The 15,246-nt window shown below is 45.5% G+C and overlaps 1 protein-coding gene across 1 annotated transcript in view; it reads right to left on the bottom strand.

The window, feature by feature from the left end:
- Nucleotides 1-593: 593 nt before the first annotated feature.
- Nucleotides 594-15,246, bottom strand: part of C10H12orf56 (chromosome 10 C12orf56 homolog) — a 52,964-nt gene continuing 38,311 nt past the window's right edge. The window contains exons 7-13 of the mRNA XM_021174785.2: nt 13,919-14,025; nt 12,787-12,876; nt 7,890-8,013; nt 6,262-6,336; nt 5,314-5,388; nt 3,220-3,398; nt 594-731 (exon numbers count right to left, since the gene is read on the bottom strand). Coding sequence (XP_021030444.1) covers nt 605-731; nt 3,220-3,398; nt 5,314-5,388; nt 6,262-6,336; nt 7,890-8,013; nt 12,787-12,876; nt 13,919-14,025 — 777 coding nt within the window. The 3' untranslated portion in view covers nt 594-604. The remainder of the gene's footprint in view (nt 732-3,219; nt 3,399-5,313; nt 5,389-6,261; nt 6,337-7,889; nt 8,014-12,786; nt 12,877-13,918; nt 14,026-15,246) is intronic.

Here is a 15,246-nt window from a genome sequence, read left to right as displayed (position 1 = left end):
TTTTGTTACTGTTTGTTTGGGGTTTTTTGGTTTTGTTTGTTTTTTCCTGTGGTAGCGCTTGAACACACATCTTCACAGATGCTAGGTAGAGACTCTGCCTCTGAGTTGCATGCTCTCAGCCCAGACATGGTTACTTAAAAAGATTAAGACTCTACCCCCACCCCAGAACTGGGCGTGGGGACACACAGTTTACTCCTAGTGCTTGGGAGGCGGAGGCAGAGGCTGGCAGATCTCTGTGAGTTCCAGGTCTACAGAAGGAGTTCCAAGACAGCCAGGGCTACACAGAGAAACCCTATCTCAAGAAAGCAAAAACCGCCAGGCGTGGTGGCGCACACCTTTAATCCCAGCACTTGGGAGGCAGAGGCAGGCGGATTTCTGAGCTCAAGGCCAGCCTGGTCTACAAAGTGAGTTCCAGGACAGCCAGGGCTACACAGAGAAACCCTGTCTTGGGGGGTGGGTGGGGGTGGGAAGCAAAAACCAAAAAGTAAGAGGTGTTAATGAGCACTTCACTAGACTCTTTAAAAGGAAGGAGCTAAATATTCAATAAATCAAAAGGCTGTTTTTCATAGTGACTTCAGTGGATACTTTATACTTCTTATCTCCTCTAACATTTTGCACACTGTTTCTGTTCAATCAACTGCAGAACTTCATGACAGAGCTGAGTGGTGGGCTCTGTAATGGGGTAGCATCCTGGGAGCCTCTTTTCCAAGGCCGGCATGTGAATAAAGTACCTGCAGATCACAGCGAGAAACAAAACACCCACCGTTAAAAACAAGAACTTAAACATGATTTCATCCAGTATATTTCCTTTCACGGCATAGCAAGGGCAGGGGGGGGGGGGGGAGGGGTGGGGGAGGGGTGGGGTGGGAGTGGGGGGGAGTATGTTCACATTCACGGCACAACGATGGAAGGGGGGGAGGAGGAGGGGAGTGGGGGGGGGAGGACCCTTAGCCACGGGGACTCAGCATTTTCAGACCTCCAACCTCCCGAGCTCAGGACTTAGAAAATCCTTACCACAAATGCACTCCAGCCTTTCTCTTTATTTGAGACAAGAATTATTAATAATGGATCTGCCACCTAGGCGGTGACCAAGACAGGATGGGACTGTCATCACCAAAATCTATGCTAAGGATTCTGATGGTGGGCCCCTCAAACTGCACAGCAAGGAGAGGGGAACCAAGATGAGATAACCCATCCAGATCAGGCAAGAGGAAAGAGTAGCGTTTATCTCCCATAAAGATAGAGGCAGCCTTCATCCACCTCCTTGAGTAGCATCAAAGAATGGTGAAGACCAGAATCACTGAGGGTAGCTTTTTAAAACTGCCATTCCCAGACCATGCCCCAGGCAAACCAAAACAGAAGGACCACACCTGGGTCAGTGTTTTTGATAACAGATGATTCTAATGCAAGGTAAGTTAAAACCATTGGTTTTCTAAAAACCTTTTAAAAAAAAAACCACAAACCTGAAGGTCCATAAGAAACATAAACCAGGGGGCTGGGAGGAGAAAGCAGGGGGGATGGTAGCCAAAGGGCACACAATCGCCCTAACAGGGTCCTGCTGGAGCTCCAGGTCCTACTGCTAAGCATTTGTGCCAGCTGTCCTGATTGTTTATAAAGTTTATAACTAGGTCTTTTATAATTAGGGTAAGCATGATGGTACATGCCTGTAATTGCTGTGAGTTCAAAGCCAACTTAAGATAAACGGTTAGTTCAAGACCAGCCTGGGCTACACTGTAAGACTTTCTCTCAAACTGGAAAAACAGGTAGGTAGGTAGGTGTGTGTGTGTGTATGTGTGTGTGTGTGATGTTATACATACCACAACATACTAAACCTTGGGAATATGATAAACGAAAGACATGGGGGGAAAGGGCGTCCATTGGACACTTGTCTAGAAGACAGGGTAGGTAAGAGGTTAGAGGCAAGAGCTGAGAAGGAAGAATGGGATGTGTCTGCTTAGCAGGCACTGGGTTTATTTTAGATAATGACAGTGTTCCAGGGTTCAATAATTACAGTTGCAAAAACATTGTGAAATGTACTCAGAGCTACCAAATTATATGCTCTAGAGGGGTAAATTTCACGCAATGTCAGTTTTTCCTAATGAAATTTTCAAAGGAAGTTAGGAGGCAGGAGTGGAGGGGTGCTGGGACTGATTTGTGGGATCAACGTGGAGCCAAATAAGTTCCTTTTATGGTATCCAGAGTGGACCCTCTGATGTAATGCCACACACAGGAAAAACGGAGTCCACACAGAGGGCTGGATTTCTTCCTTTTGAAGCCAATATAAAGCTGTAATGTACGCCTCCACATCTTCTGATGTCTCTCTCTCCGAACCAATAGCAGAGCCAAGCTGCCTGAACCCTTCTCATTTAAGGCAAAAACTACCTTAGCTTTTCTAAAGAAACGAGCTTTTCTAAAGTACGAGTTAGTTCAGGTTGTACTGCTGAGTGCTTTGCTGGCCTTTATAAAGAGGTGCAACCCCTGAGGTGCACAGCGGAGCAGGTTGGCTGCCTGAGGAAACCAACCCTGGCTACTGCTGCCTCTTACTGTTTTGCTCGTGACAAGAGGGTGAATGAAGCCAATGGACAGCCAGCTAACTCCCCAGTGTGTCTGGGTTCCCAGTGTGTCCCCCTTACTGACTGATCCCTGCAAAATGCCCCTGCAACGACTGGCTTGAACTCACAGTTCATGATTTATCACTCCTTCAATAGGATTTGTTACTCCAAAATAAATCATTACACGTCTGTGCAACGTGGGCTGCGCACAAGAAAGGCAATCGATTCGAGACAAGTGGATTCTAGGTCAGGAACAGTCAGATGGTAGTGGTTCTTAGAGCTGTCCCAGATTTCGCCTTACCTGTGATCAAACAAAGAATTACCAAAAACAAGTGTGGAATTTTCCATCAACCCAAGCATCGTCCTGTCCTAAATGATGTGTTTATAGAAAGATAAAGAGAGCAGGGGATATGTTCTATGGAGGTGTAGTCAGGTATGGGGGAAGGGGGTGCCTCCTCTGACACCGGGACAGTATAGTATAGAATAGGCAGAGAAAGAGCATGACAGCAAGAGAGAGAGGAGGGGGCAAACAGCCTCTTTTATAGTGAGTCGGGCACACCTGGCTGTTGCCAGGTAACTGTGGGGCGCAGAGCTTAGACCGAATGCTAATAGTAAGGGCCTGTGAGAATGAGCCGTGGGTACTTCAATTTGACGTGCTCTGCCTTACCTGAACTCCTCACGGTGGTCGTTCCTGATATACTCGGCCAGAGCCTTGCTATGCTGCAGGCAGCTCCTGAGGATGTAAAACTGCTGGTACAACAGAACTGCTTGGCAGGGAGTCAGCAGCTGGAAAGGAGCTGAAAGCCCTCTCACCACTCCCTCCACGATCCTGGCCACAAACGCCATCTAGAGGAAGAAAATGTCATTACATGCATGCGGACGGGGCGTCACCCACACACGCCCTGATTTAGCCGCTAGCCTCATCCACAAACCCAAACCGATGCCTCTGCCACTCTTAACTCCGATGCCTGTGAGCTATTTCTCTCTGAAATGCTACTCGATACCGGATCACAAACGAACCTGCGATTATAATTTTAATTTCTTTAGCGCCTTGATTTTTTTTTATTGTTATTGTTCTTTTTTTAAGATTATCCTTTTAGGGCTGGAGAGATGGCTCAGCGGTTAAGAGCACTGACTGCTCTTCCAGAGGTCTGGAGTTCAATTCCCAGAAACCACATGGTGGCTCACAACCATCTGTAATGAGATCGGATGCCCTCTTCTGGTGTGTCTAAAGACAGCGACCATGTACTCATAAAATAAATAAATAATTCTTTTTAAAAATTACATTTTTAATCATTTGGGGGTGGCATGTTATGCACGCATGCCTCGGTGTATGTGTGGAAGTCGGCGGACAGCTTGCTTAAGTCATCATATGAGCGCCCGGGATTGAACTCAGGTTGTCAGGCTTGGCAGGAAGTGCTCACTACCTGCTGAGCCATCGCCTCGCCTCTCAGTGCCTCCGTGGTTTTATTAGCTACAGTAATCAGGGCTGGCTGAGAAGTAGGTGCATTCAATGATCACATCCCCGAAACAGTGATTTTGTTTGTTTGTTTTGCAAATCTCTCTCACGAGGTCTCCTTTTGCCCCTACTGTTTACAGCTGGGTCTATGTGTCGACCTGCCCTTGCCTCAAGACACCCTTCATCCTGACAGACTTCATGGTCACAGTCTGGCCTCATACTTAACTCAGTTCCTTTAAGGCAGTGGTTCTCAACCTTCCTAACGCTGTGACCCTTTTAATAGGGCTCCTCATGTTGTGGTGACCCCCAACTGTAAAACTGTTTTCATAACTGTAATTTTGCTACTGTTATGCAGGAGGATCGTGAGTTGGGGGCCAACCTGAGAAATATAGCAAGACACCTCAAAAATATTAAAATGACTTTGTCTCACAGCCCACATATGCTCTCTTGTCCTTTAGCCTTTACTCATGGAAGGACACAGCAATATTCTTACAAGATACAATTCTTCCATCTTGGACCAACCAGCTTCTGTCCTTTGCAAATTACCCTTAGTCGGTGGCACGACCAACACAGAGGAAGACAGGGAGTGGGAGGGCGGGGGGGGGGGGGTCGCGGGGAAGGGCTGTCATTGAGTTGAGAGATGTACACAGGGGAAGGAGGGACCAGATGAGGCAGCAAAGCTAAAGATACCCAGCCCTGCAGGCCTATGGAGGTCAGAGGTCAGAGATCAGAGGTCAGCCTCTATGCAAAGAGAAAAGCTACTTAGAGATCATCAGGTTCACAGCAAGGAATTGCAGTCACATTTTTGTGTTAAATAGCTCCCTCTGGCTGTGATCTAGTAGAATGACAGGCATGGACCATTGGAAAGGCATGGAATCTCCACCTGACATCATCAGAGTTGGGACCATGGTGGTGGCCCCACAGTGGTGGCTACAGGGGCAGAGCACACAGCCAATTCCAAATGTCCTATTCATGTGTCTGCTTATGGAAAATGCCGGTGCTTTTACTTAAATGACAAGCCAATAACTTAACTTTTTTTTTGCTCCATTTACCTTCAAAGCTTTTGTTTTGTTTTGCTTTGCTTTGCTTTTTATAAAAGAAAGCTTAATCTTAAGCCATAATTTTAATACCTTTAACTCGGGTCTTGAATACAAAAAACATTTTCTTTTGATTAAATAACAAAAATAATCATGTTTACATTTTGCTTCTGCTTTGTAGACTCCATCACAACACAATGCCTATGTTTTGTTAATTAAGCACAAAATCCCCGTTAAGCCGGGCCCTTTTCCTCTCAGTACTCACGATGGGAGGACAGCTTTGTAGAAAGGACATCATCCAGCTAATAGCGAACTTCGTGGATCCCAATCCAAGATTTCCCTAGAAACTCAAGGAGACGAGTTATAGTCGTGACGTCTAAAGTTGTATCTAAAAGAATTCTCAAATCTTTAAAATCAGTATCTGTAAAATAACCTGTAATGTCACTGAAACTTCACAACCCGATTCAGAGAAGGTCCCCAATAAAAGCGTGGTACACTGTTAACCACAGCATCACTGAAAGACCCCCTGAGGGAGACCCTTCTCGGGAAGGCACGCACCCAGTAAGACGCTGAGACCGGACTTGCTGTAACCACAAGAGGCTTTAATGGCACACAAACACACAACCAACAAAGGAGTGCTCGAGCCAGCATGCTGGGGTCGAAACTCATGCACCGCGCAGGGGGCAGAGGAGTTTGACCCTGGCCCAAACTTCTCACACACTTATAAAGGCAAAAAACCACAAACCAAAAAGTGGGGAGCAGAAAGAATTGGCGTGGTTACACATGATTGGCTTATTCAAACATCAGCAGGGTTACAAGTTAACAGGATAGTACGTGCCAGCTAAGGGGGAGGCACAAGGGCCTGGGACTTATCGGGGTCAGCAGGACACCTGGTCAATGTATGATTTATGGTTGGCTAGAGGGAGGCACCGCCCGGGAGGCGCCATCCTGCCAGATGGCCATTTGGTCAACTTTGATAGCCCTGGCCAGTTCCTGCATTCCTTTTTTTTTTTTTTCTTTTTTTATCTTTTATGGCCGGATGCTCCCAGTTATAGGGTGGGTCTGGCTGTGCCTGGATCCACCTGGGTCTATTCTTTACAACTTTTAGCCCTGGATTTCTTGAACTTAGATACCACAATGCTATAAGACCCAAAATTATAAGTTTTTGCTCTTCATCACCAAATCAGAATTATAACAAAAACATGCCTTGTACCTGCTGAAAGACAAGCAGAATCTCATAGAGCAGAGCTGTGGCAGTGTCCGCGTACTCCAGGGTGAGCTTCTGTAACTAGACATTGCAATGAGTCAATACACTAGCAAAGGCCGAGCCAGAAAAGCCACGTCCCTTTAGACGAGTGTCAAAGGATTTCTGATTAGAATTTTAATTTGTGATGGCCACTTTCCTGATCCACTTGGCTCAAGTCATTCTCAGGAAGGCTGCTTGCGTGCTGGGCTCCTTGCCTCAGGCTCGTAATTCTAGACACCAAAGAGCCTGAGGCAGGGAGATCCCCAGTTCAAGGCCTGTTTGGGCAACTCGAAACAAAAAGTAAAAAGAGGACCTCTGGGGATGTAGTTGAGTGGTAGAGTGCTTTTCTTGGGTGTGTTTGGTCCTCAGCACCACCAAAAGCAAAGCTGCTCTCATCACATTCAGCAACGACTCACAACGTGGATTCAGGGTAGGCACAATGGCCCAGACAAAAGCATGAAGGGCCTCTACACCGGGGGCCACAGCAGCAGTCAGACAGATCAACAACCTTACTTCAAGAAGGTGGAAACATGGCCAGGCAGCGGTTGTGCACACCTTTAATCAGCGCTCAGAAGGCAGAGGCAGGTGGATCTCTGAGTTCTAAACAGCCCCCTACAAAGGGGGTTCTAGGACAGCCAGGGCCACACAGAGAAACCCTATCTCAAAAACAAAACAAAAAGGGGTAAATAAGCCGGGCGTGGTGGCGCACGCCTTTAATCCCAGCACTCGGGAGGCAGAGGCAGGCGGATTTCTGAGTTCGAGGCCAGCCTGGTCTACAAAGTGAGTGCCAGGACAGCCAGGGCTACACAGAGAAACCCTGTCTCGAAAAAAAAAAAAAAAAAAAAAAAAGGGGGGGTAAATAAACTTCTTGGAATTGAGGCAGGAGGTCCTCTGGGGACTTTAGGCTTGTGCCTAGCTTCTTCTGTGATCTGGGTAAACATGGGCTCAGGGCCTCTGACTGCTCATGAGGTCTCCAGGCAGTTGGCAGTACCCACAAGCCACTCTGGGCATGAGAACTGCCTATGCCAGGCCTAGCCTCTGCTCCTCTGAACATGAGAACTGCCTATGCCCGGTCTAGCCTCTGCTCCTGTCATACCGCGTGCAGGATGAACTCTGCTTTAATCGCTCCCTTACTCAGCCAACACTGACGAGCCAAACACTGTACTGTCTCCTGATGGCCACACTGACTGTCCAGCGCAGAAGATCCGTATGTCCTGCAGGCATGAAGCCTACACTCACCCTTTTGTCCGCTAGATGCGTTCATGGGGGAATGCTATTGATGATCCAGATTAACACACCCAAAAGCAAGCCCCGCGTTTCCCGCCTTTGAACCCAGTCTTCTTGCTGTGGCTCACATCGGACTCTTAGGCCAGATTCTAAAAGTTACCTTCTAGTCTCCACCGTCATCCTAAGATCAAGTATTAGCTCAGATTCCTCACATATGCTGAAATAGCTAAGATGTTAGGTTCATAACAAAATATGTCCTTTCTCGTATGCGTACTTCCGGATCCTACGGCAACGTGTTCCACATTAAAAGACAGAAACAAGAGCCCACATGTGTTCCACTCAGCCAACCCCCCAAGTTCTCTTCTCACCTGACTGTCGAAAAACGCTTCGGCTGAGGTTGGATCAGCCACCGGCTGGGCATCAGACTTGGAGCAGGACTTTGGAACCTTCGGTTTGCTAATTAGAATTACTAAGAGATTAAACAGTGTTCCCCTAAAAATTAAACAAAAAGCCATTAATGGGAAACGCTTCTAAATGGGAACAGGCGGAGTCAAACTTATGACACTTCTTAAATGACCCTTAGACAAGCAGGTGACGATCTTGAAATGATAAGTTTATTGTGTTTTTTTTTTTTCGAAATCTAAACAGAATGATTTTTTTTTTTTTTTGAGCTGAGGGAAAGCATAGCTCAGAAAGTTGAGGGGGTTGGGGGTGGGGATTTAAAGAAGGCTGTGGTGGTTTTGAGTAAAGCTATATTTCCAACGTATGTTTATGGAGTATTAATTCTAAGTGACAGTGTAGTCAAAATAGATTCTATAGTCGGAGGAAGTAAGTGGTTAGGCTAAGCTCATTCGAAGTATAAATACGGGAACAGGTCAGAAAGAGGAAGAACTGAGGATGGAGAGGTGAGACAGTGAACATGTGGGAGCACTGAGGAGGGAGGAGGGAGAGTAAACAGACAGTGTCACAGAAGCAGAGGAATGGAGACAACCAACAACCAAAAAAGAGGGAAACTGAAAAAAAAAGATTAAAATGGAGATGCTGTGCCATGTTCTCGAGCCCCAAAAGGCCACCTGGGAATGACTCTGACGTGATCACACTAGGGTCTCTTTATTACAAGCTCAAGCTTGGGCTTGCTCCCCGCCGACCCTGATGCAGCAGGAAGGTTTGGCGAAGCAGCCCCAAACCTCAGCAAGACAAGGTTTTATAGGGAATGGGAGCAGGCAAGGGGATCGCCATCCTGGCGAGCATCTAATTGTACTGTAAGCCAACAGGTGGGTGGGTGCTCTGAAGCAAAACCATGAACAGTCACAAACGGCCTGAAAGTACATCAGAAACTATCAGACTCATCTTTGATTGACTGCTGCTAGGAGGTAGCTAGGGAGTAACTCTGGGGTATGGGACAAGGACAAGCCGTGGGGTCCTTCCTGGTGCTTGGGTGCAGCTTGGGTTCAGCTATAGGCCAAGTTTCTCCTAAGATGGAGGCTGGTCCCAAGATGGAGTAGGTTCGGCCTCTCAGACAGAGACAGGGTAAGCTGCAAGCTGACTGGAGGGCTATATTTTACAGTTTTAAAATACTGATTACTGAGGCCAAGGAGGGGGGTGGCTCAGTAGTTAAGAACACATGATGCTTACTGCTCTTGCAGCGTCTCAGGTTTGATTCCCAGCACCCATGTGATGGCTCACAACCATCTGTGACTCCAGTTCCAGGGGCTCCGATGCTCTCTTCTGGTTTCCCAGGACACCTAAACTCATGTGTGCTCACACCCCCAACACACACACATAATTATTTGAAAGTGCCAACTATAGGCTATCTCCACCACAGGGCTTTGCTGAAGCATTGCTATGACAATGTGTCACCGGCATCTCTGGGACAAAGAAACAGAACTCCATAGACGTTCTTTTTAAGTTTAAAAAAAAAAATTAGCAATGTATATATTTTGATGTGCTTTGATAATTCAGCTATGCACTGTCGCCTACGCTTACCATATTTTATAGCAGGCATGTGCGTATGTGTATCTGTTAGGCCACCCTGGGTGTTGTTCCTCCAAACCCATCCCACCTTAGTTTTTGAGACAGTCTCTCTTGCTGAGATCTGAGTTCACCAGTAAGTAAATGGGAACACTTTATTCAGTGAGCTGGGAGAACCTGGGAGAACTTTGAGCAAATTCATAATGAGTAGATGAAGTCCTAAGTGTGTGTGTATAGTGGGGGGGGGGGGAGGCTATGTCAAGGACCCATGCCTCAAATCCATGGGACACTGGCAAAGCCTCCCCCACCCACCCACCCCAAGTCAGCAATCAGACAGATGTCAAAGCTGTCCCTATCCCCCAGTCCAAGTGGGAATTGTTAGTAGTGCTCACACAAGCTAGCAACCACAGCTCCCTCCTCTAGGATGGTTACAGCTTGAGATTGCTCCATCTACAGAGACTCCTATAGAGTCTAGCTAACTCTTCCCCCTGTGCCATGAATATGAGGCAAACTTTATGAGGTCCTGGGTTGCTGTGCATAGGAGGTGCCCTCCATCAGAGTAAGTGTAGTCCCACCTGCCCCAGCTTCTCTGGCTGTGTGTCCGTTCTGTCTTTATTCCCTTCACAAACGTGGTCTCTCACTAAGTTTGAACTGGGTTGACCATCAGCAGGCTACAACAACTTTCCTGTCTCTGCCCCACCCCACCCCACCCCATCCCTCAGTACTGGGGTTAGAAGCAAGCACAACTATGTCAGGTTTTATATAAGTTCTGGGGATTTGAACTCACATTCTCACAGTTTTGCAGCAAGCTCTCTTATCGACTGAGACATCTCCTTGGCCCCCAGAACATTTTTTTCTGAAGCTTTTCTAGGCATGAAGTATGAATTGGCATTCCATTCTCTGTTCTATTTAATTATAGCCCTTTATTTTCAGTAACAATTCCTTTTCAAATCTAAGAGAAGGCACTCTAAAGTTCTTACTGTGATAATATAGGAATTCAACAGTAACAATACCAAACTATAAAAGAACATGGCACGCTGCGAGAATATAGCTAGAAGGCAAAATTTCTACTTTGGGAAATAATAGGAGGAAATGCTAAAGGAATAACTGCTTCTTTATTTCCTCAAATGGGATTTAATCTGAAATTGACCGTTTGCACCAAATGACTTCATTGAAAACTCTCTGGGTCAACAATTTTAGTCAAATTGTAGCTTCATCCAGAAAACAGAGACTTCTAGGATTGATATCCCAGACTTAAAAATTGTCCCAACAATCGAGTGGTTTTATTATTTGTATTGGTATTGGAATTTAAAAAAATTTTAAAAGTATTTTTAGAGTACAAAAGTTGGAGGTCAAATAGTCTGTGATGTCGTGGACGGTAGCATTCTAACACAGCTTCCCATGTTCCTATCCCACGGGTACACAGATCTCATATGATCCCGCCTCTTCTATGTGTGGGCAGGACCCGTGACTACAAGTGGCAGCCATTCATGATTGTGCTATACTATGTGGGAAATATGAAGGCCCATCACTAGTGACATTTTTGTCAGTCCAGACGAAATGATCCTGGGGTGGGGGATGTGTTCAAATCAGATGAACTTTGTAAAAGGGGGCCTTCCAGAATTCACAGATAGAGCCAAGAAATAAGCCGCCATGTGATTTATCTCATCACATGAGCCTAGGAGGGAACAGAAATCCCATCAACCCTGCAGCCCAAGTGGCTGAGACGAGGAGCAGAGGCACCAACTCTGCCCAGAGTATTGATCCACGGAGACCTGAGATAATAATAGTGTTTAACTCGCTAAGCTTATGTAATATGTTACATAGCAACAGATTAATCCTGTTATCATGATAATCCTATGCCTATCAAAAGTGCCTAAAATTATTATTAACACCAGACTCTATTGTAGCTACTGAACGCACAGACTGAACGCACAGACTGAAAGCACAGACTGAAGACTAGGCTTTGTCTTGTTAGGAGAAAGGTTTGATGAAGTTGATAGGGTCAAACCAAGTTAGAACAACTAAAGGCTACACCTTACAGCCAAGGATGGGAGCGGTTTCCTTTTTAGGATAGAGAAGAGTGGACACCAATAGAAGGTGAGCAGAAGGGTTGCTTAAGAAGAACATTTTCGGGCAGATGAGATGGCTCAGCAGTTAAGAGCGCTGACTGCTCTTCCAAAGGTCCTGAGTTCAAATCCCAGCAACCACATGGTGGCTCACAACCACCCATAACAAAATCTGATGCCCTCTTCTGGAGTATCTGAAGACAGCTACAGTGTACTTATATATAATAAATAAATAAATAAATATTTTTTTAAAAAAGAACATTTTTTTAAAGATTTATTTATTATTATATGTAAGTACATTGTAACTGACTTCAGACACACCACAAGAGGGCGTCAGATCTCATTATGGGTGGTTGTGAGCCACCATGTGGTTGCTGGGATTTGAACTCAGGACCTTCAGAGGAGTAGACTCCCTCTTCTGGTGTGTCTAAAAACAGCAACAGTGTACTTATAATAATAAATAAATATTTGGGCTGGAGCAAACAGGGACTGCGCAAACAGGACTAACTGGAGCGAGCAGGGCTGACCAGAGCGAGCAGAGGTCCTAAATTCAATTCCCAACAACCACATGAAGGTTCACAACCATCTGTACAGCTACAGTGTACCCACATACATAAGATAATAAATAAATCTCTAAGAGAGCGAGTGAGCACATGAATCTGTGAAGGAGATGGGGGTGGAGATAAGAGGAGTTGGGAGGGTCTAAGGATGGATTTGATCAACTGTCTATGAATAAATAAATAAAATATTCTTAACAGCGCAGAATAACAAAAAGAAGGAAGGCAGCACCTGGGCAGCCTTGCAGGGGAAAGCCCACTGACTTAGTCTAGACGGGTGTGAGAAAGGTTAACCATTCTACATTTCGCTGGATCCAAGTCGTCCTTATGACTGTATACAACTTAAACTCAAGTGAGTTCTGCTCATTTGACCTTGCATAACCCAGAGAATATCCTCAAAACATAAGTTTTCTGATGCTTTCAATAAGGTTAACTACTAGGGGGAACTATTCAGTCCGCCTCATTTTGGGCCCCCACTGTCCCAGGTTCAAGACCCCAACTAGAGCAGTGGACAGAGGACAATAAGAGCCAAGACAGAGACTGCACAGTCCAATGTCTTCTTAAAAGACAAAACAACAGAAAAGCAGGCATACACACATGCACGTGCACACACAAACACGCACACGCACACACACATACACACGTGCACATACAGAATAAGACCTTACTTCTTAGCTGCCAGTGTGTTCAAGCGTGACGATTCAATTTCTGTTTCTCTGAACATCAGCCCTAGCGTCTGTATAATTTCAATGCACGCCCTAGGAAATAGGAGAGAAAAAAAAAGAAAAATGGCATACATGTGCACAATACATGTGCATGGCTCCACAAGGTCAGAATCCCACAAAAACCATAAGCCTTGAGAGAAGGGCTTTCCAGTGGTCATTTAGCAAAAAATCCATCAAATTCCGTGCACCAAATTGCAAACCCTGCCTGAGTGCCTGGTCTGGGGTTGCTATATGGGAGGCACTCACCATGGGCTTCCTGACAGACTGAGAGCAGCATGCCAGGATCAAGGGACAAGCTTAAGCATTTTGGAATTCATATTGTTTTGTTTTTTTTTAAATTTTTTGGATAATCACTAGTTTAAAATGATCTGCAATGATTTTCATTTTTAAGATTTATCTTTAAGTGTGTGTGTGTGTGTGTGTGTGTGTGTGTATACACCTGGAAGTGGGTTTGTGCATGGGAATGCAGGTGTCCACAGAAGCCACCGTCATTAGATCCTCTTGGGGCTAGAGTTATAGGGGCCTGTGAGCCACCAGTTGTAGGAGCTGAGAACCAAACTTAGGTCCTCTATAAGAGCCGTTTCTGCTCTTAGACACTGATCATGGCATGGTGGCTTATCCTACGATTATAATAACACTTGGAAAGCAGAGGTTCGAGGCCAGCCAGATCTACATAGTGAGTTCTAGCCTATTCCAGATTTCAAAACAAGAACCTATTTCAAAAAAAATCAAATAACAATATTAAACTAATAATAAACTAATAATAAAACAATAATAAACTAATTTTTAAAATTATATCGCATATATTTTTGTCTAGTATTATCCATTTCTCTTTGACACCTTAGAGCAGTGGCTCTCAACCTTCCTAATGCTGTGACACTTTAATGCAGTTCCTTGTGCTGTGGTGACCTCCAGCCATAAAATTATTTCGTTGCTACTTCAGAACTGTAATTTTGCTACTGTTATAAATCGTAATGTAACTACCTGATATGTGACCCCCCAAGGAGGTGGCAACCCACAGGTTGAGAACCACTGCCTTAGAGGGACACTATCTGATTATCTCGTTAGTACTTACGTCAGCTCATCAGCCCTCTGGCTTTTGTTTTGAAGAGCATGCTTGTCCCTCGACTCTGGCAGATACTCATGAAGTTTGTTCACTAGGAAGTAGAAAAGCTCACTGGTCTGCAAAAGCAAGCGGGAAAGGAAATAATGAGGTTGTTAAAACTCCACCCACACATAGAGGAACAAAGAAAACATCTCTTCACCTTAAGAAGCTATTCATAACAGTATCTTTAAAACTAGTAGAAGCGGAGAAAAAAGCATTTTTTACTCCATCATCCAGATGAGATGTCAAGGGTCAGGGGAGGCCATTTAGACCTGGCTCAGGCACGGATGAAGACTATATGGAAGAACATGCAAGACACACTGAAAAGTATTGACTGAAGCTAAACTGTAGGGGTGGTTCTGATGCGAAGGACCTGTTCCCCAACTGGTTCTTGATCTAGTTGGGTCCCTGCAGGAAGCTGGCAGACGCAGGAGAGAGAGAGGAAAGGAATGTTCACCATGCTTCGGAGGAGGAAAAGACAACCAGCCATATGAGATCTCGGGCGGAGTGGCCACAGGCTGCTTCTACAGGTGGGAAGTTGGGGGTGTTGAGCTGAGACTGGAGGTAGCTGAGCGACTGAAGTGGGGTACAGATTTAGGGTTGGAAGTTCTGGGAAGGGCACACTAGCCAAGGTAGATTGGAGGCGCCTAGCAGTTGAGCCAATAAGGCAAATTGAAATTGAACAACGGGGTGTGTGTGTGTGTGTGTGTGTGTGTGTGTGTGTGTGTGTGTGTGTGTGTGTGTTTCATCCTGCCGATGCCCACTCCAGGAGTTTAGGTGGGATAGCAATAAGCTACATGCAACAAAAAGCTGTGTAAACACAGACCTTTTTGAAGTTAGATTTGAAATAAAGATGGTCATTTCTATCTAAACAGACACTCCATTTGAGCAACTAACATTTCTGAGTTCCCGTTCAAGTTGATGAGCTAAGTGAGAAAATAAGCACTGCCCACAAAAATCAGGCAAGTGGATACAAGTTTGCAATCGCTCCTTTCTAGCCGCCTTCTATTGCTGCTTCCCTAGACCTCTGATAACTAGTGACAACTGGTGGTGCTTTTAGATAAGAAGGCATATGTGGTATGGGATGCCCAGGGAGGTCAAAAAAGGGTATCAGATCCCCCTGAAGCTGAAGATAAGGTGGTTTTAAGCTGCCCAGTGTGAGTGCTGGGATATGAACTCCAGTCCTCTGCAAGAGGCATATGTTTTCTTCACCACTCAGGCTCAGGACGCTCCCTTGGAAAGCCAGGGTTTTAGGCTGGGACCATAAGAGGTAATTTAAAAAAAAAAAAAAAAAAAAA

Source organism: Mus caroli, chromosome 10, assembly GCF_900094665.2.
Source record: "Mus caroli chromosome 10, CAROLI_EIJ_v1.1, whole genome shotgun sequence".
In the NCBI taxonomy this organism is placed as follows: Eukaryota; Metazoa; Chordata; class Mammalia; order Rodentia; family Muridae; genus Mus; species Mus caroli.
Note: the sequence above shows the minus strand (reverse complement) of the source record. Positions and strands in the feature narration are given on the sequence as shown.